The sequence below is a fragment of the Schistocerca nitens genome, chromosome 11, assembly GCF_023898315.1.
Source record: "Schistocerca nitens isolate TAMUIC-IGC-003100 chromosome 11, iqSchNite1.1, whole genome shotgun sequence".
NCBI lineage: Eukaryota > Metazoa > Arthropoda > Insecta > Orthoptera > Acrididae > Schistocerca > Schistocerca nitens.
The window spans coordinates 143,635,475-143,655,367 of record NC_064624.1 but is presented as its reverse complement, the minus strand read 5'-3'; the positions used below and the strand labels follow the sequence as shown (position 1 = coordinate 143,655,367).

The 19,893-nt window shown below is 42.7% G+C and overlaps 2 protein-coding genes across 2 annotated transcripts in view; one reads left to right on the top strand and one right to left on the bottom strand.

Annotated features, from left to right (window-relative positions):
• The window catches only part of LOC126213515 (poly [ADP-ribose] polymerase tankyrase-1-like), a 586,304-nt gene that overhangs the window by 114,567 nt on the left and 451,844 nt on the right, over positions 1-19,893 (top strand). The gene's annotated exons all lie outside the window — the stretch shown is intronic.
• LOC126213513 (uncharacterized) overlaps positions 1-19,893 on the bottom strand; it is an 84,151-nt gene that overhangs the window by 50,149 nt on the left and 14,109 nt on the right. The window contains exon 3 of the mRNA XM_049941345.1: positions 408-574. Coding sequence (XP_049797302.1) covers positions 408-574 — 167 coding nt within the window. The remainder of the gene's footprint in view (positions 1-407; positions 575-19,893) is intronic.

Here is a 19,893-nt window from a genome sequence, read left to right as displayed (position 1 = left end):
CCGCAGCGGAGCGTGCCAGAAACAAGTGGAACAAGGGCGTTAAAAACCTATGTGGTCAGAAGGTCTTAACTGCGTACAGTCATAATCGTGGCCCAAATCTCCGCGCGACATAGACAGCTGGGGCTCACACCTGGCAAGTGTGCGTTTTGTATGTGAGACCAGGTTGGTCATCTTCTCTTGTTAGATGCAATCGGTTGTGATTAGACAACTGTTTCTTTTCTCCAGTGTGATTATTATTTAGTTCTTATGTTTTTATTTCTATGCACTGTCATTAGGACTGAATTTTCAAATGTGGTGCAACTCCATCATCATGTGTTCATACGCATCGACGAGAGTTTTTATAGAATACCTAAATGAGCACATTACACTTTATTTAACAATAACGAACTTCCAAATAATATACTCACCAGATTTATTCCACCAGTTAATCTGAAAATTACGCTGCCTCTCACATCTGACCCTGCCGGCCATGGCTCTTCTGATGCGTCGAACAGCACGCGCTGGCTGCGACAGGATATGATGCCTCAGATCATCCGCTTGCAGCGTTGTCATGTTCCATTCCATGTTGTTCAACCTTTCAAAATAAAATGGAGTCAGCTTATGTCACAGATGATATTCTGAAACTTGACTGTATTTTGTAGACTAGAATAGTGAAAACTAAACTGAACTTGCCCTTCTCCAGATTTTACGTTTCCCATTGATAGAGGTCGCCAGCCCATTAGAGACGAATCGAGGTGTCACACAGGAATTGTTGCGTACATTACGGCTGGTATGAGAGTCTGCTAACATATTCTGGCGAACTGATCATTTCTGATGAAATACAAGAATTCACATACAAACATGCAGCCAGAACTATGATTGGACAAGCACAGCAGACCGCCTTCAAAGGCATGGAGTGGGCGCTCCCCCACAACATGGCTCACCGTCTGCTCCTTGGCGTCATAGTCACGAGCAGCACTTCCACTATAATACCACGTTTTCAAGACGTTGCCATGTCTCTCCTGTGCCATTTGGATGAGGTTGAATCTTGGTCTTTCGTGACAAGAAAGACCATACTGCGCTACCTTACTCAGTTGGACTCAATACTTATTGCACCCTGTCTTAGGAATTAGTACCTTGGCATCCTTGATTGTGAGATTAGCAGGGACAAAATTTGACAGAACATGCAACCCCTAAGTGGGAGCTGTTGTAGCAATGTCATTAATAGTCGACATGGCTCCTTACGTCTTAACTGTATGAGTGCCATTCTCCCACGCTTTAGCACAATATGCGACAGCTGAATAACCAAGAGAAATTGCAGCGTTGTTTTGTTTGTCTACATTTGCTCCACAGTTTTTTGCAGGAATGTAGTGCAGTTGATTTAGAATAGAACCAAACGACTTTCACAGGTCCGCGCAGTGCTGCATAAATGACAGTGACAGGAAGAGGGAGGCACCAAGGTAATTAAGGAAGTAGCTGCAGGAAATTTTGGTCCTATCCAGGGGCACATATGACTGCCTGTGTGCCTCTGCATCATGGAGGTAGAACTCTGTGGGCTCAGTTCCGCTTGTGTTTTGCTGGAGCCTCTATCTGTAAAAGTACTCCCTCTGTTTGGTGTCAACTTGGAGGCTTGTCGACACAGTCAGTAAGTAGCCAGTTCCACTAGATGAATGTGGTCACTAGGCGACCACAACAGTAAACAACTACCTGGGACCTTGGAGTGCGAAGAAATTGCCTAAGGGGACACGTGAAACGGAACCTGGATCAGTGGAGTGGCCTTGTGTTCACCGGCGAGCACAGGTTTCGAACGTCGACTGGGGCTCGTCGTGCAAGGCTGTGTAGGTGACCAGGCACCGGTGCAGGTCTCTATCCATGGGTTCTGCTGTGGGGCGGGACTGTAGTATTTTGGCCTGCTATTATGGTAATATCAACAGTAGCAGAAAACAGTATAACGGGAGTAGGATTCTTTAGGAAGGTAGAGCAGAGAGTGTGTTACAGTGAACAGTTCAGTGATACAGTTACGCTTATCACAATAGACAGCAAACCAACACCGACAACGATAGTTCAGATACTACATGCCGACGTCGGAAGCTTAAGATGACAGAAAAAGTATATGAAGGTACTGAAAGGGTAATACAGTACGTAAAGGGAGATGAAACTCCCAATACTCATGGGCGACTGGAATGCAGTTGTAGGGGAAAACGTGGAAGAAATGGTTACTGGAGAATGTGGGGTTGGGATAGGGAATGAGAGAGAAGAAAGACGGACTCAGTTCTGTAATAAATTTCGGCTAGTAATAGCGAATACTCTTAGTCCCAAGAGGAGGATGTATAATTGGAAAAGGCTGGGTGATATGGGGAACTACAGTTAGATTACATCATGGTCCGACAGAGATTCCGAACTGATATAGTGGATTGTAAGGCATACGCAGGAGCAGATATAGACTCATATCACAATATAGTAATGATAAACAGTACGTTGCAGTTTAAGAGATAAGTCAGAAAGAATCGATACGCAAATGTGTCAGTTACAGAAGTTCTAAGGAATGACGAGATACTCTTGAAGATCTGCAAGGCAATGGATACAGCAACAAGGAATATCCCAGTAGGCAGTCCACTTGAAGAGGAATGGGTATCTCTGAAAATGACAATAACAAAAGTTGGAAAGAGAAACATAGGTACAAAGAAAGTAACTGCGAAGAAACCATGGGAATTAAAATAAGTAACTGAAGTATTTCTTTTATTACCCATGATGAAAGAGGGAAGTTCAAAAATGTTCAGGGAAATTCAGGAATACAGAAATGCAAGTCCTGAGGGATGAAATAGACAGGATGGGTAGGAAAGCTAAGACGAAATGGCTGCCTGAAAAATGTGAAGAAATCGAAAAAGAAATGATTGTTGGAAGGACTGAGTCAGCGCATAAGAATGTCAAAGCAACCTTGAGTGAAATTGTTAGCAAAGGGTGGTAACATGAAGAGTGCAGTGGGAATTTCACCGTCAAAAAAGGAGGAGGAAGTGGATATATGGAAAGAGTACATTGAAGGCCTCCATGAGGAGGGAAGATTTGTCTGATGTGATAGAAGAAGAAAGAAGAGTCGATTTAGAAGAGATAGGAGATCCAGTAATAGAATCAGAATTTAAAAGAGCTTTGGAGGACTTAAGATCAAATAAGGCAGAAGGGATAGATAACTTTCCATCACGATGTCTAAAATCATTGGGGGGAACTGGCGACAAAGCGACTACTCACGTTAGTGTGTAAAATGTATGAGTCCGCCGACATACCATCTAGTTTTCGGAAAAATATCATCCACACAATTCCTAACACTGCAAGAGCTGACAAGTGCGACAATTATCGAACAGCTCATGCATCCAAATTGCTGACAAAAGTAATATATTGGAGAATGGAAAAGAAAATTGAGGATGAGTTATCAATTTGGCCTTAGGAAAGGTAAATGCAACAGAGAGGTAATTCCGACGTTGCTGTCGGTGACAGAAGCAAGACTAAAGAACGATAAAGTTACGTTTATAGGATTTGTCGACCTGGAAAAGGCGTTGACTAATGTAAAATGGCGCAACGTGTTAGAAATTCTGAACAAACGGGGGTAAGCTGTAGGGAGCGACGGGTAATACACAATATGTACAAAAGCCAAGAGGGAATAATAAGAGTGGATCACCAAGAATTAAGTGCTCGGATTAAAGAGGATGTAGGCACGGATGTAGTGTTTCCCCCGTATTTTTAGTATGTACATCGATGAAGCAATGATGTAAATACAAGAAAGGTTCAGGAGTGGGATTAAAATTCAAGTTGAAAGGGCATGAATGATACGACTCGGTGATGACATTGCTGTCCTGAAAGTGAAAGTGAAGAAGAATTACATGATGGACTGAATGGAATGGACAGTCTAATGAGTACAAAATATGGATTGAGAATAAGTGGAAGAAAGACGAATGGAGTTGGAAGTAGCAGAAATGAGAACAGAGATAAACAAAACATCAGGATTAATTGTCACGAAGTATATCAAATTAAGGAATTCTACTACTAAGGCAGCAAAATAACCGATGACAGATGGAGCTAGGAAGAAATCGAAAGCAGATTTGCACATGCGTAAAAGGCATTCCTGACCAAGAGAAGTCTATTAGTATCAAACATAGGCCTTAATTTGAGGAAGAATTTTCTGATAATGTACATTTGGAGCAGAGCCTTGAATGGTAGTGAAACATGGACTGTGGGACAACCGGAACAGGAGAGAATCACAGCATTTGAGATGATGTACTATAGACGAATGCTGAAAATTAGGTCAACTTACAAAGTAAGGAATGAGGAGGTTCTGCGCAGAATGGAAGAGGAAAGGAATATGTGGAAGGGAGACAATGATAAGACATCTGCTAAGACATCAGGGAATGACTTCCATGGTACGAAATTGGAGAATACATCCAGCAAATAATTGAGGACGTAGGTCGCAAGTGCTGCTCTGAGGTGAAGAGGTTGGCATAGGAGAGGAATTTGTAGTGGACCACATCAAACGAATGAGAAGACAGATGACTCAAAAAAAAAATGGAAAGGTCTCTAACGTTTCGTCTCCAAATGCTGGAGACATCTTCAGAGGCTATAAAGGCTCAGGCAGCAGTTTGAAACTTCTATAAACTCTACAAGCTGAACTGTTTGTTCGGATCCCTGCCACAGTCGGGCTGTGATGCCGTCTGACGGTTGCTTAAGAGCGCAGAGTCACGAGTGCGTGTGTTGTCGAGCTTCTGCTGGGGAACACTTGGCGCTGGTTTCTGTATTCGGCACTGAGGCCAGCAACTAGTCTAATTTCTCTCATTCTTCTTTCCGTTAAAGTTGCTTTCGTGCTTTGGAATTTGAATGCCCTCTCTGTAAATTCAAGCACAGTAATATTGGTTCCGTATCGCAGAGACGAATTTTTAGTTTCCCTGGTCCCAGTGGATGTTCTGCAACTGCCGATTTATTGCTATTTCGCAGATGACAACTGCTCTTCTGTTCCTTAAGCAAGAAATCTTTACTTCTCTTTGCACTACACATGTGTGCTTGACTGTGTGCGCAAGACAATTTATATATTCCTCCTGTGGCAAGTGCTGGCCGTACATTCTTTACAGTGTTCGAAACATTCACGCTCCTTCGTAATTCGTATAAACACTGCATCAACACTATGTATTCCTCGTACTCTGATCATGTGAACCATGACTGCTTTTACGAATGGGAGTAAATCTTTGGTTCTTCTTCATGAGAAGCTCCATACCTTTATGGACTTATTGCCCTATTTATCTCTTTCTCAGATTAATCTTTTATTCTGAAAGTAGTGTTTAAATGGTCGGAGTGTTCCTCCAACTACTGTGGTGACACTTTATTTAAGCCCAGCCCACCAATGTTCTCATTACTGCTCTTTTCAGTTTGGGACAATGACTGGAATTTTTGTGAATGTATCCACATGTGTGAGTGAGGTTTTTGCAGACCTTCTGTGCCTAACATATGTGGATTTTCTAAGTAGCCGTACATTCTAAAATATTTCAACTTCTTTCTCTTTTTCTATACTGGATTTTATATTATAACTAATATCATTCGGAAAGTTTAGAAATTCTGTGTTCTTTTTGTCCATGAGGCTATATAACGAAGTATGAGTGTCATCAATATAACAAAACCAACGATAGGGATTTTTCTTGCTCGGCTGATGAGCTGTTCCTTCCAGTTTCACAGCAGGACTTCTTTGGTTTTAATTTGTGGTACCCTTGCAGCACAGCAGTTCGTCTACGCTGTTCTACACCCCGTTTTGCTGCCTTCAAGGTAAGCCATTCTTGGCTAACTTTTTTCCAAAATAATGCCCTCTCGCATATGGGGAGAGTTTCTACTATTTGTTTTTGGACTTGCCAAACCCTACCTTGGCCAGCAAGGTTGCCAGACTTCTTCCCAATTGAGAATAATTGGAGCAATATAGGCAGGGACGTCCTACCAGGTCGGGATTTTGATGATCTACCGCAGCATTTGGACAAAATATGGCATGATGTTGCTCAGGGAGACATCCAACAACTCTGTCAATCAATGTCAAGATGAAAAATTGCTTACATAAGGACGCATTATTCACTTACTTAACTTGTTAAGCTTCCCTCTTGAATAAGTCATCCACTTGTTTGTCTGCTCATGTACAGCACAACTACAACTGTCTGTATCTTTCGGATATTTCCTTCACGGAGTGTTCCTTTTTTTGTCTAAGAGTGTAAATTCCATATGTGACATCGTTTTATTAAGAGCAACTATAGTAAGCAGTAATAGAACGTCTAAGTGGGCTAATATCTGATGGACATGAAGGATTCTATTTTTTGTATAATGAACTGAACCTTTTATACGTCTTTTTTTGCTACAGAGGTCTGTAGAAGACTGTCCAGGTATTTGGCAGTCACGCTTGTCGAACAGTCCACAGCGCTAACAACTGGTCTTAATGGAATGACGGGTTTGTGAATTTTTGGTATACCACACAATCTTGATGGGACCAGTTCTGATTTAGTAAGACATTTCTAGTTGGTGAGAGAAATCGAAGAGGCTTTTACTAGCTGATGCGTTACCCTAAGTACTGATCTTGAGAGATTGCTTTTAATCTCACTGTACCTTCGTGGTTGTAATACAACGCAAGTTTTTCTGCAGTAGGTTCATTAACCCCCCCATGAACCATGGACCTTGCCGTTGGTGGGGAGGCTTGTGTGCCTCAGCGATACAGATGGCCGTACCGTAGGTGCAACCACAACGGAGGGGTATCTGTTGAGAGGCCAGACAAACATGTGGTTCCTGAAGAGGGGCAGCAGCCTTTTCAGTAGTTGCAGGGGCAACAGTCTGGATGATTGACTGATCCGGCCTTGTAACATTAACCAAAACGGCCTTGCTGTGCTGGTACTGCGTACGGCTGAAAGCAAGGGGAAAGTACAGCCGTAATTTTTCTCGAGGACATGCAGCTCTACTGTATGATTAAATGATGATGGCGTCCTCTTGGGTAAAATATTCCGGAGGTAAAATAGTCCCCCATTCGGATCTCCGGGCGGGGACTACTCAAGAGGACGTCGTTATCAGGAGAAAGAAAACTGGCGTTCTACGGATCGGAGCGTGGAATGTCAGATCACTTAATCGGGCAGGTAGGTTAGAAAATTTGAAAAGGGAAATGGATAGGTTAAAGTTAGATATAGTGGGAATTAGTGAAGTTCGGTGGCAGGAGGAACAAGACTTTTGGTCAGGTGATTACAGGGTTATAAATACAAAATCAAATAGGGGTAATGCAGGAGTAGGTTTAATAATGAATAGGAAAATAGGAGTGCGGGTTAGCTACTACAAACAGCATAGTGAACGCATTATTGTGGCCAAGATAGACACAAAGCCCATGCCTACTACAGTAGTACAAGTTTATATGCCAACTAGCTCTGCAGATGATGAAGAAATAGCTGAAATGTATGACGAGATAAAAGAAATTATTCAGGTAGTGAAGGGAGACGAAAATTTAATAGTCATGGGTGACTGGAATTCGTCAGTAGGAAAAGGGAGAGAAGGAAACATAGTAGGTGAATATGGATTGGGGGGAAGGAATGAAAGAGGTAGCCGCCTTGTAGAATTTTGCACGGAGCATAACTTAATCATAGCTAACACTTGGTTCAAGAATCATGAAAGGAGGCTGTATACATGGAAGAAGCCTGGAGATACTGACAGGTTTCAGATAGATTATATAATGGTAAGACAGAGATTTAGGAACCAGGTTTTAAATTGTAAGACATTTCCTGGGGCAGATGTGGATTCTGACCCCAATCTATTGGTTATGAACTGCAGACTGAAACTGAAGAAACTGCAAAAAGGTGGGAATTTAAGGAGATGGGACCTGGATAAACTGAAAGAACCAGAGGTTGTAGAGTTTCAGGGAGAGCATAAGGGAACAATTGACAGGAATGGGCGAAAGAAATACAGTAGAAGAAGAATGGGTAGCTCTGAGGGATGAAGTAGTGAAGGCAGCAGAGGATAAAGTAGGTAAAAAGACGAGGGCTAATAGAAATCCTTGGGTAACAGAAGAAATATTGAATTTAATTGATGAAAGGAGAAAATATAAAAATGCAGTAAATGAAGCAGACAAAAAGGAATACAAACGTCTCAAAAATGAAATCGACAGGAAGTGCAAAATTGCTAAGCAGGGATGGCTAGAGGACAAATGTAAGGATGTAGAGGCTTATCTCACTAGGGGTAAGATAGATACTGCCTACAGGAAAATTAAAAAGACCTTTGGAGAGAAGAGAACCACTTGTATGAATGGCAACCCAGTTCTAAGCAAAGAAGGGAAGGCAGAAAGGTATATAGAGGGTTTATACAAGGGAGATGTACTTGAGGACAATATTATGGAAATGGAAGAGGATGTAGATGAAGACGAAATGGGAGATAAGATACTGCGTGAAGAGTTTGACAGAGCACTGAAAGACCTGAGTCGAAACAAGGCCCCGGGAGTAGACAACATTCCATTAGAACTACTGATGGCCTCGGGAGAGCCAGTCATGACAAAACTCTACCATCTGGTGAGCACGATGTATGAGACAGGCGAAATACCCTCAGACTTCAAGAAGAATATAATAATTCCAATCCCAAAGAAAGCAGGTGTTGACAGATGTGAAAATTACCGAACTATCAGTTTAATAAGTCACAGCTGCAAAATACTAACGCGAATTCTTTACAGACGAATGGAAAAACTGGTAGAAACCGACCTGGGGGAAGATCAGTTTGGATTCCGTAGAAATGTTGGAACACGTGAGGCAATACTGACCTTACGACTTATCTTGGAAGAAAGATTAAGAAAAGGCAAACCTACGTTTCTAGAATTTGTACACTTAGATAAAGCTTTTGACAATGTTGACTGGAATACTCTCTTTCAAATTCTAAAGGGGGCAGGGGTAAAATACAGGGAGCGAAAGGCTATTTACAATTTGTACAGAAACCAGATGGCAGTTATAAGAGTCGAGGGACATGAAAGGGAAGCAGTGGTTGGGAAAGGAGTGAGACAGGGTTGTAGCCTCTCCCCGATGTTATTCAATCTGTATATTGAGCAAGCAGTAAAGGAAACAAAAGAAAAATTCGGAGTAGGTATTAAAATTCATGGAGAAGAAGTAAAAACTTTGAGGTTCGCCGATGACATTGTAATTCTGTCAGAGACAGCAATGGACTTGGAAGAGCAGTTGAACGGAAAGGACAGTGTCTTGAAAGGAGGATATAAGATGAACATCAACAAAAGCAAATCGAGGATAATGGAATGTAGTCAAATTAAGTCGGGTGATGCTGAGGGAATTAGATTAGGAAATGAGACACTTAAAGTAGTAAAGGAGTTTTGCTATTTAGGGAGTAAAATAACTGATGATGGTCGAAGTAGAGAGGATATAAAATGTAGACTGGCAATGGCAAGGAAAGCGTTTCTCAAGAAGAGAAATTTGTTAACATCGAGTATAGATTTAGGTGTCAGGAAGTCGTTCCTGAAAGTATTTGTATGGAGTGTAGCCATGTATGGAAGTGAGACATGGACGATAACTAGTTTGGACAAGAAGAGAATAGAAGCTTTCGAAATGTGGTGCTACAGAAGAATGCTGAAGATAAGGTGGGTAGATCACGTAACTAATGAGGAGGTATTGAATAGGATTGGGGAGAAGAGAAGTTTGTGGCACAACTTGACTAGAAGAAGGGATCGGTCGGTAGGACATGTTTTGAGGCATCAAGGGATCACAAATTTAGCATTGGAGGGCAGCGTGGAGGGTAAAAATCGTAGAGGGAGACCAAGAGATGAATACACGAAGCAGATTCAGAAGGATGTAGGTTGCAGTAGGTACTGGGAGATGAAGAAGCTTGCACAGGATAGAGTAGCATGGAGAGCTGCATCAAACCAGTCTCAGGACTGAAGACCACAACAACAACAGGTTCATTATTTCATGAGCATTGTAGCGTTGCCCTTATCTGCTGGAAGCTCTAGAATACATCAAAATTGAAATCTCGGATAGGTCTCTCTCCACAAGTTAGTGTTGTGTCATTGTTTATTGCCTCTGGTGGTGCCTCCACATTTAGCAGACGAAGTCTTAGGCACACAAATATGCCATGGACAGTGGCCTAATACCTATTAAGCAAAATTCACCAGTAGGTTGTATTTAAATTAGTTATCAGTACGAGTACAGGTGTTAGTGTTTGTAGGAATTACGAAGGAAACGAGGAGTGTAGAAATGGGGTGGCCAAGATATTGGCTCACGGGCCATGCCCAGGTACAAGTGCATTTGGCTCATTATATACATCTCCCCAATTAACATTTATAAAATTTTCTCTGAATTGCTCAATAAACACTGGGTTGAGCAACCTTACAGTTTTATTTCATGGTTTCTGAACTGTACACTTTGCTGTGTTTTCTAATTTAATCAATTGTACATAATGGGCTGATAATCCATTTATCAATGGAAAAGCATGTGTAGAAAGACGACATGAACGGAGACCAATAGCTCAATTTGTAACACTTAACTCACGTTCAAAAAGCCAATAAACAGTCACGAAACACGAAAACACTGAACGTTCACGGAGCAAACTTGAGGAGCGTGCGACCGCGGCGACAGCTAAAGCCAGAGTGCTGGCCACGCGAACTGAGCTACCCAAGCACGACTCACGCCCCGTCTTCACAGCTTTAATTCCGCCAATACCTCGTCTCCTACCTTCCAAACTTTACAGAAGCTCTCCTGCGAACCTTGCAGAAACCAGCACTCCTGGAAAAAACGATATTGCGGAGACATGGATTACCCACAGCCAGGGGGATGTTTCTAGAGCGAAATTTTCACTTTACAGCGGAGCGTGCGCTGATACGAAACTTCCTGGCAGATTAAAACTGTGTGCCGGACCGAGACTCGAACTGGGGACCTTCGCCTTTCGCGAGCAAGCGCTCTACCAACTTTTTTTTTTTTTTTTTTTTTTTTTGCTCGGGGCGGACGTCGTAAGACATCCGTTTAAGTTCGTTGTTGATCGATTAGCTCAGTTTTTTTTTATTACAACTGAGCTACCCAAACACGACTCAACGAGGTACTGGCGGATTGAAAGCTGTGAGGACGCGGCGTGAGTCGTGCTTGGGTAGCTCAGTTGGTAGAGCGCTTGCCCGCAAAAGGCGGAAGTCCCGAGTTCGAGTCTCGGTCCGGCACACAGTTTTAATCTGCCAGGAAGTTTGAATATATTCTTTGTTCGGCAGAAAAATGAAGGGAACCTCTCATGACGGTAAAGCTTCGCCGAAACATGTATGGGTGAAAAAGAAGAAACTGTGTTTTGTTGAAGGCAGGACGTTTTCAAATAACTTTTATTTACAGGTAGGCTTTAAGGGAATAATTGCGAATGCCAGTACAGATTTCTGTGTTTCGTACATCTACGTGTTTCAGTAAACCGACTGATTCCATATATTACTCACTGGTATGGCAGGTGTAGGATAACTATTATCTGCTTATTTTTTAAGTGCACAGTATTACGTTTACAAACAAGTAAAGGAAGTTTTCGGTCTTCACTGCAGTTTAACTCTCGATTGAGCGCGACTATGCGTAAAACGCGCCAACCGCAGATGGCATTGTCTTGTCCAATTCTCTGCATAATAAATAAAAAAAATTGCATTGCTGTTATAAAATTGCCATTATAGCTTCTGCTAGCTCAGTGGTAAGTTGTGTTGTCACACGTCCAAGTGAGCAGCAGAAACGTAAAATAAACAACGCGTGTGCCGTCTTAGAATACAAGGTACACAACGCGCCCAGTTGTGTAAGTGGCGTTCCTTTCACTCTCATCTCGTTACCTTTTGTCCACAAGCTGGCCCTGCCACCCTGTACAGGCCACAACAAAGCTGGCCGACAACGAGGAGGCTGCGTGGCCACTCGACGAGGATCCAGGGTTCGACACCGAATCAGGCAAGAATATTGGCGATGACGCTGAGGAAGAAGAGGAACAGTTTGCCACACGACGTGACCGAGGTTCGGATCCCGAACGGGAACACAATTCAGACGATGACCGCAAACAGTCGCTCTCCACTGTTTATATTTTTATTAGGAAAGATAAAAATGAAAATGGAATCAATTATGCGCTAATGTAGTCATAAAAACAAAAAGAAAGAATATTGTAAAAATATTTCCTGGGTCAGAAAGTGAATCCAGAAAGGTCATAAGTGAAATGGACAGTACTTAGCCTGGAAACGTTTGACAAAATATTAAGTACACACTCTTCTGTACTCAGTCTAAGAAAGAAAGTGTACAGTATTCAAGAGAAAGGGATGCTAAAAACACTACAGAAGAAGAAATAATGGCATTACTGGGATTGCTTTACCTCTCTGGGATTAGGCAAGCCAGCCACACTCATGTTGTCGAACTGTGGAGAGCAGATGGCAGAAGTATGGAGATTACGGGAGCTGTGACGAGCTATAGAAGACTGCTGTTCCTTTTACGTTGCATCCGTTTTGACGACAAAAGCTCAAGACAAGATGGGAGAGCAACTGATAAACTTGTTGCAATAAGGCATTTATTACAATGTCTCAAATGGATGGGTCTACATAGTCGATCAACTGGGAAGAGCGTATTCCATAGCATGGGTCACAAGAAGATGGCCACTGGTCGTATCCTATTCTGTAATGGATATAGCTGGAATAAGAGAAATCATTTTCGACGCAAATGAGGTAAATCCAGAAAAGAAGCATTTTCCTTGAAAGACTTAGCATTTTCCCTTGCGAGGCTTCAGCTAGTCAAAACAGATAAGGTTGCTTCAGTTCCTGTCAACGTAGCAACTTTCCTAGAGAAATTCAAAGATCCGTGGGTTGAAACAGTTGGGTAGCCTGCCACCAAGAAAAGAGGACGAGAGAAAAAGGAAAAGCACCTCTACTACCTTCAGCTCAGACCGCAGCTTTCTCTAGCAAAAGGCATAGGAGAACAGCGCTTACATGTGAAAAGTTTCAAGTAGTTCTCGAAAATGCGTAAGACAGTTAACAATGCATATAGAAAGAAATTTGTGATAAATGACACTGTCCAGCTCGAAGGTTAAGATCTTATCCAGATGTGATTAGGTACATGCGGTGCTTTTGCTTTGAGGTAGTACTTTTGGACGTGCTGATAGCCAGTAAAGGAATATTTTAGTGAAATGGTTTAAAGTACTTACTCCAAAGGCCCAATGAAATCTTTACTTCTCCCAGAGCAACTTACGCTGTGCCTACGTGACAGAAGTTGCCTGCCTTCCATGACTGTGGCAGTTCTGCCCAGTTGAAGCTGCTGACAAAAGACGCCTTGAGCCCTGTGCTGAGACTGCTAGTGAATTCACGCCATCGGTTTTACCCAGTAGCGTGTGTAGGATACAGGTCACGTGTGGGGACACTGGAGCACTCTGCAATGCAGAACACGGTTGCTTCCCTCTCTCGTGATCCAGACCTCGAGCAGAACAGACGTCTTTCTTGGGAGACGTTCCACGAATGGCCACCAACATCAGTTAATGTGAATCGCCTCCCCTTCCGTTGCCATCTTCAATTAGTAGTTTGGCCTCCTAGAATGGCCTAAACCTGGTAACTTCCGTCTCTAGGCGCGCTCCTTGCACAGTGTGCACTGAAATATATCCTCTTTATTTTAGCTATTTTCCTGTGCTGTCATTCGACGGCAGCCTCGGATGCCCACTTATAAATCCTGACAGCGCGACCTCCTGTACGTTGTCGTCGCGAGCAGAATCCAACATGTCCCCTCCTTCCCTGACCATGTTCACTTTGGTACAGTCAACTACACCGTCTGTGCAGTGACTGTTAACTACGTCTGCCAGGTCATTAATGTCCGACATGTGCAGCAGGAGCCCAGCAGCTCCCCCGCGACACGCCTGCCCGTGACCCTCGTCGTGCTGCCCACACATGGCCGAGGCGTCGCTCCTCGGGCCTGCACCGCCACAGTCCTGGAAGGCGGCCCTCGCGAGCTCACGTGACGAGTGTGGAGAGGGTTCTGACACCATCAGCCGGTCTGAGCACCCTCGTCCCGGTTCGTGTAGCAGGTGTAGTGCAATTTTATTCCTTCGAGGATCCATCTTTGATGAAAACTGGGCATCGGTAGCTTCACACGTTGACAACTGTGGACACCCGTAAGTCTAGTTTAACGAGGATGAGCAGCCAGTTGGCCGTGAGGTCATGGAAGGAATCATCTGGGCATTTGCCTGAAGTAATTTAGGAAGATCACGAAGTAACATAATCAGAACATCTGGTGGGAATTACACAGCCAGCATCATCCTGTATACGAGGTCAGAGTGTTAGAAGCAGCGATTTGAAAAGCTCCTAAACTGTTTGTCAAACAAGGATACCTGATCCGTCTATTGTGACTTATGCTTGCTACTGTTTGCCCAAATCATTCCAAACAAATGACAGGAACATCATTGTCATCCTCATAATCGTCATATCAGCCTTTTCCCGCACCATGTGGGGTCGGCGTTGTTTTGCTGGATTCTTCTCTTCCATAAATTCCTATCCAGTGCTTCTTCTCTGAGCCATCTTTTCTCCCGTAGGTCTCCTGCTACCTTGTCTTTCCACCTCAGTTTCGGTCTTCCTCTTCTCCTCGATTTTTCGATTTCTAGGTCTTCAACTCTTCTCCCCGCATAGTACTCCCCTCTTCTCTGCACGTGTAAATACCATCTCAGCCTACTTTCTTGGATCTTCTTCCCTATGGGCTCCACTTTCACTGTTCCCCTGGTGTACACTTTCCTTAGTCTATCCTTTCGTGTCACCCCACTCATCCACCTTATCATTCTCATTCCAGCCACTTCCATCTTTTTCTCTTGGACTTTTGTAATTGGGCAAGTTTTTGCACTATACAGCATCGCAGGCCTCACTGCAGACTTGTAAAACTTTCCTTTCATTCTGCAGCTAACCTTCTTATCACACAGTACTCAGCTCAGTTTCCTCCAGTTCATCCATAACTATTTATCCGCTGCTGTATTTCGACCTCCATTACTTTTTATGTAAGAGCCTAGGTATTTAAATTTCTTGATCATCAGTTGTTCTCCTTGCAGGTTAATATATAGATTTTTCGCATCCTTTGTTGGTTTTTCCTCTTCCCGGCATAAATCCAAACTGTTCTTTACATACGTTGGTTTCTAGACGCACCCTGTTCTCAAATATCCTTTCCAAGATCTTCATTGTGTGGAACATCACTTTTATCCCTCTATAATTGCCCTTATATAGAAGCATACTGCTTCTCCACACATGCGGCGTTCTTTCTCCTTTCCAGATCTTCTGCATTAGATCCCAGAGAATATCAGTACCCTGTTCTTCCAGACTTCTCCATGCTTCTATTGGGATTTGGTCAGCTCCTAGGGCCTCCCATTTTTCATTTTCTTCATCGCATGTTGGACTTCTTTCCTACTTATACTCTGGGCCACACTTTCATTTATATCTCCATACTCATACTTATCTCATACATTTTCCTCATTCAATAGCCTTTGAAAGTACTCCCACCACCTATTCAGGATTTTCTCAAGGTCGTATAATACTACACCTGATTTATCCTTTATCGGCCTCACTGATGTTATATCCTTGGTCGCCTTATCTCTTGCTTTAGCTGTCCGTAGGAGTTGCCTGTCGTCCTGTCTTCTTTCCAGCTCCTCATACGCCTCTTCCAAGACAGGAACATGCGTACCAAAATGCCGTGGCTGACGTCTTATCATTCCGAGAACGAGGTGCCGGAGAAAAGAAAAAGTCAAAACTGAAGCTGTGAGTACAATCGTGACTCATGTCTCCATAGAATAATTTTATTTGGAACTCTTCCAGATGGTGTTTGCATACAAAAAAAGGGAACTGTGAGTCCTTCTGGATGCAAAACGATTTTGTTGTTTAGTTATTTATTCCCCAATCTAGTTTCAGCGACAAATGTCGCCATCATGAATGGGTCATGGGGTCTTTATATCTAAAACATGCAGAGAATAGCATAGTTATAAAATACTGTAAAACATTATTATATGTGTACTGTTTGTTTTATAAGTACTGTTTTCCGTGAGTACTTTCATAATACCTTATTTATTATACAGTACGGCATGGTTTTAAGATTGTTGTTGGTGTTTGGGGCATATTTTTCTGTGTGCCTCTGTTGCCGTTTTTCGCGGCATAGGTTATGTCATCTGCAACTGTATGAGCGGCTATTACTAAACAAATACAAAAACATTAACTTATGTATGTCACCGTTACACAGTTGGGATTGCCGTAGTGTTGTGGATACAGTTTTGATGTGTACTCGGTTGTTACATAGTTTCGCGTGTACTTACGTTCGCGGCACGGCTTTCAACTAGTTTTACACACAGAAAAACGTAAGTTTCGCACTTCGTTCATAATCCAAAACTTTACGCCATCTTGCCACTAGCATGTGTCGCGAGAAATGTATCGCATGTTACAAGGACGCTATGACAATTGTAGCGGAAGTTCTGTTCTTCGTTTATGTCTTTTTGCGTGTGTGTGCATTCTGTTATGTGTAGATCACTTTCGATATTAGTAGAGGTACAGTTTTTGTTCATTGGGTGTCTTGCGAAAGTGGAATGTGTGCTGTCACTTTTTAGGACTCTGTGTACTTCGTTCGGATATTTTTGACACTTCATTTATATTTAATATATAAATTAAAAGTTTTTTTAAAAATTTGTTTATGTATTATTTTTGTTTCTCCTATGGGTTAGGTCTGATAGCAGTTACATGTGAACTGGTATATTCCAGCATGCTGAATTTTTCTGAGATTCTTTTGTCTGGTCTTAGCCTTTTATGAACTATGTTGTTTGTTTAGAATGTTATTGGGATCCCTTGCTTTTTCAAGATGTTTCCAGTTCTATGTGATATTTTATTACTGTATGTCAGTGCGTACCATATGTTCCCGTTTCCTGAAGTGATGTGGTCTGCTGTCTGTGTGTTTGGCCTGTGGGTTTTCAGATTCTTTTCTTGTGCTTTTGATTGGGTGGCCACTATTTTTATGTTTCATATTTACCTTGCTGTTGAGCTTGTTTATATCGGTTTTGTAGTCATTTTCAACAGCAATTTGATTGATTATAAATGGTTCAAATGGCTCTGAGCACTATGGGAATTAACTGCTGTGGTCATCAGTCCCGTAGAACTTAGAACTACTCAAACCTCACTAACCTAAGGACATCACACACATCCATGCCCGATGCAGGATTCGAACATGCGACCGTAGCGGTCGCGTGGTTCCAGACTGTAGCGCCTAGAACCGCTCGGCCACTCTGGCCGGCTGTGTTTGATTATATTTAGTTCCTGTGTGTACTCTTCAGTTTAAGGCGTGTTCTATTTATCCTGTGGAGCATGGGTGCAACGCTGGCATATTTACTGAATGTATAGTGGTTGGATGAGATATAGGTAGCAGTGGTTGTGGATGTGGATTTTCTGAAGATGGAAAAATAATGTTGGTGCTTGTTTCTTGTAACTGTAAGATTCAAGAAATTTAGATTCTTGTTTTTTTTCTCTTTCCTTTGTGAAGTGGGACTGAGGTAGTACTGTGTTGATGTTACTGTGTAGCTCTTCAACTGTTTTGTGTTTCATCTATAAGCCAATTATGTCATCCTCGTATCGGTACCAGTCAATTATTTTGTACTCATCTTGTTTTAAAAAGTTGTTGAATATTGTGTTCTCTATACGATCCAAGAATATGCCTACTAATTTCCCATGGTTAGCCCCTCTTTATGCAAACAGAAGTTGTTGCTGAAAGTGAAGTAGTTTTGTTCAGCGCTCACACAGTTGCAAATGACATGATTTATGTTGAGAAAAACGGCAGCAGAAAACCACAGAAAATATGCCCCAAACACCAACAAGAATCTTAAAACCACGCTGTAATGTATAATAAATAAGCTATTATAAAAGTACCCACAGAACACAATATTTAAAAAACAAACAGTAAACATGTAATAACGTTTTACACCGTTTTATAGCTGTGCTATTTTCTGCATGTTTTACATTGATGGCGATATTTGTCTCTGAAACTAACATGGGCAATGAATAAATAAATAAATGAACAACAAAAGTATTTTGCATCAAGGCGGACCGACAATGCCCACATTGTTGTTCATATCTCGGTACTACAGTTGGTGTGAGAAGTGTCCGCAAAAGGAGGAGGACTGGGTTTGAGTGCCGGCCTGGCACACAGTTTCCATCTGTCAGCAAGATTCAGGTTTCAGATTAGTGAGAAATAACGTTATTTCTGTTATCATTACAATTGTCGTAGTTATTTGTCGTTGTCATTGTTAGTTCGAAGACCGGTTCGATGCCGCTCTCCATGCTACAGTATCCTGTGCGAGCCCCTCCACTACTGCAGCCTGCATTCGTCTGAACCTGTTTGCTGTACTCATCACTCGGTGTCCCCCTACAAGTTTTTCTCCCCACACTACTTCTCCATTACCAAACTGACGATTCGCTAACGTCCCAGGTGTTCTGTCAACTGATGCCTTCCTTCAGTCAACTTGTGGCATATTTTTTACTGTCTCTCATTCGATTCAGTATCTTCTCATTAATTAAACCATGTAAACACCTGTTCTTCAGCAGTTTGCTCTAGCACTACATCTCAGTATCTCATATTCTCTTCTTGTGTCAGCTGCTTACCATCCATGTTTCACTTCCATACAAGACTACACTCGTGACAAATACCTTAAGAAATGACAGCGTAAAGGTCAAATTTATGTTAAACAGCAAAACAATTACTCTTTTCCAGAGATGTTTTCCAAGCCCTAGCCAGTCTGTATTTTATGTCCTGTCTACTTCGGCTGCAAACAATTATGTGGCTGCCTGAATAGGACAACTCATCTACTGCTTTAGAGTCTTCCTCTCTAATCTAACTACCCTTTTGAATGTGACAGGTCAACGTTTCAGCAATCTTATTAGCTCGCTTAGTAAGATATGGATATGTTGAGATGTATTTCACTACTTAATACACACATCAAAAAATAGATTGCATCACCTCGGTTCCGAGAGTTCCGGAACCTGTACAAAAAATTGGAATAGATATCAATATAAACATCATTTCCGCTCTTTTTATTGGTCAAGAAAACCACACGTTTCACGTTGTTCCACCATACAGCGAGACCTTCAGAGGTGATGGTCCAGATGCTGTACACACTGGTACCTGTAATACCCAGCGGCACGTCCTCTGGCATCGATACATGCCTGTATTCGTCGTGGCATGCTATCCACAAGTTTTTCAAGGCACTGTTGGTCCAGATTGTCTCACTCCTCAACGGCGAATCGGCGTAGATCCCTCAGACTGGTTGGTGGGTCACGTACCGCGCTGCACGGTGTCGTGGTTCCAAAGATGGACTTCGCCACGGACGTCGGGAGTGAAGTTGCGCATTATGCAGCCGATTGCGCACAGTTTCAGTTGTAACAGGACGTCCTGTGGCTGCACGAAAAGCGTTATTCAACATAGTGGCGTTGCTGTCAGGGTTTCTCCGAGCCATAATCCGTAGGTAGCAGTTATCCACTGAAGTAGCAGCAGCCCTTGGGCGGCCTGAGCGAGGCATGTGATTTGCAGTTCCTGTCTCTCTGTATCTCTTCCATGTCCGAACAACATCGCCTTGGTTCACTCCAAGAAGCCTGGACACTTCTCCTGTTCAGAGCCCTTCCTGGCACAAAGCAACAATGCGGACGCGATCGAACCGTGGTATTGACCGTCTAGGCGTGGTTCAACTACAGACAACACCAGCCGTGTACCTCCCTCCTGGTGGAACGACTGGAACTGTCGGATCCCTTCCGTCTAATAAGCGCTGCTCATGCACGGTTGTTTACGTCTTTGGGCGGGTTTAGTGACATCTCTGAACAGTCGAAGGGACTGTAACTGTGATACAATATCCACAGTCAACGTCTATCTTCAGCAGTTCAGGGAACTGGGGTGATGCAAAACTTTTTTCATG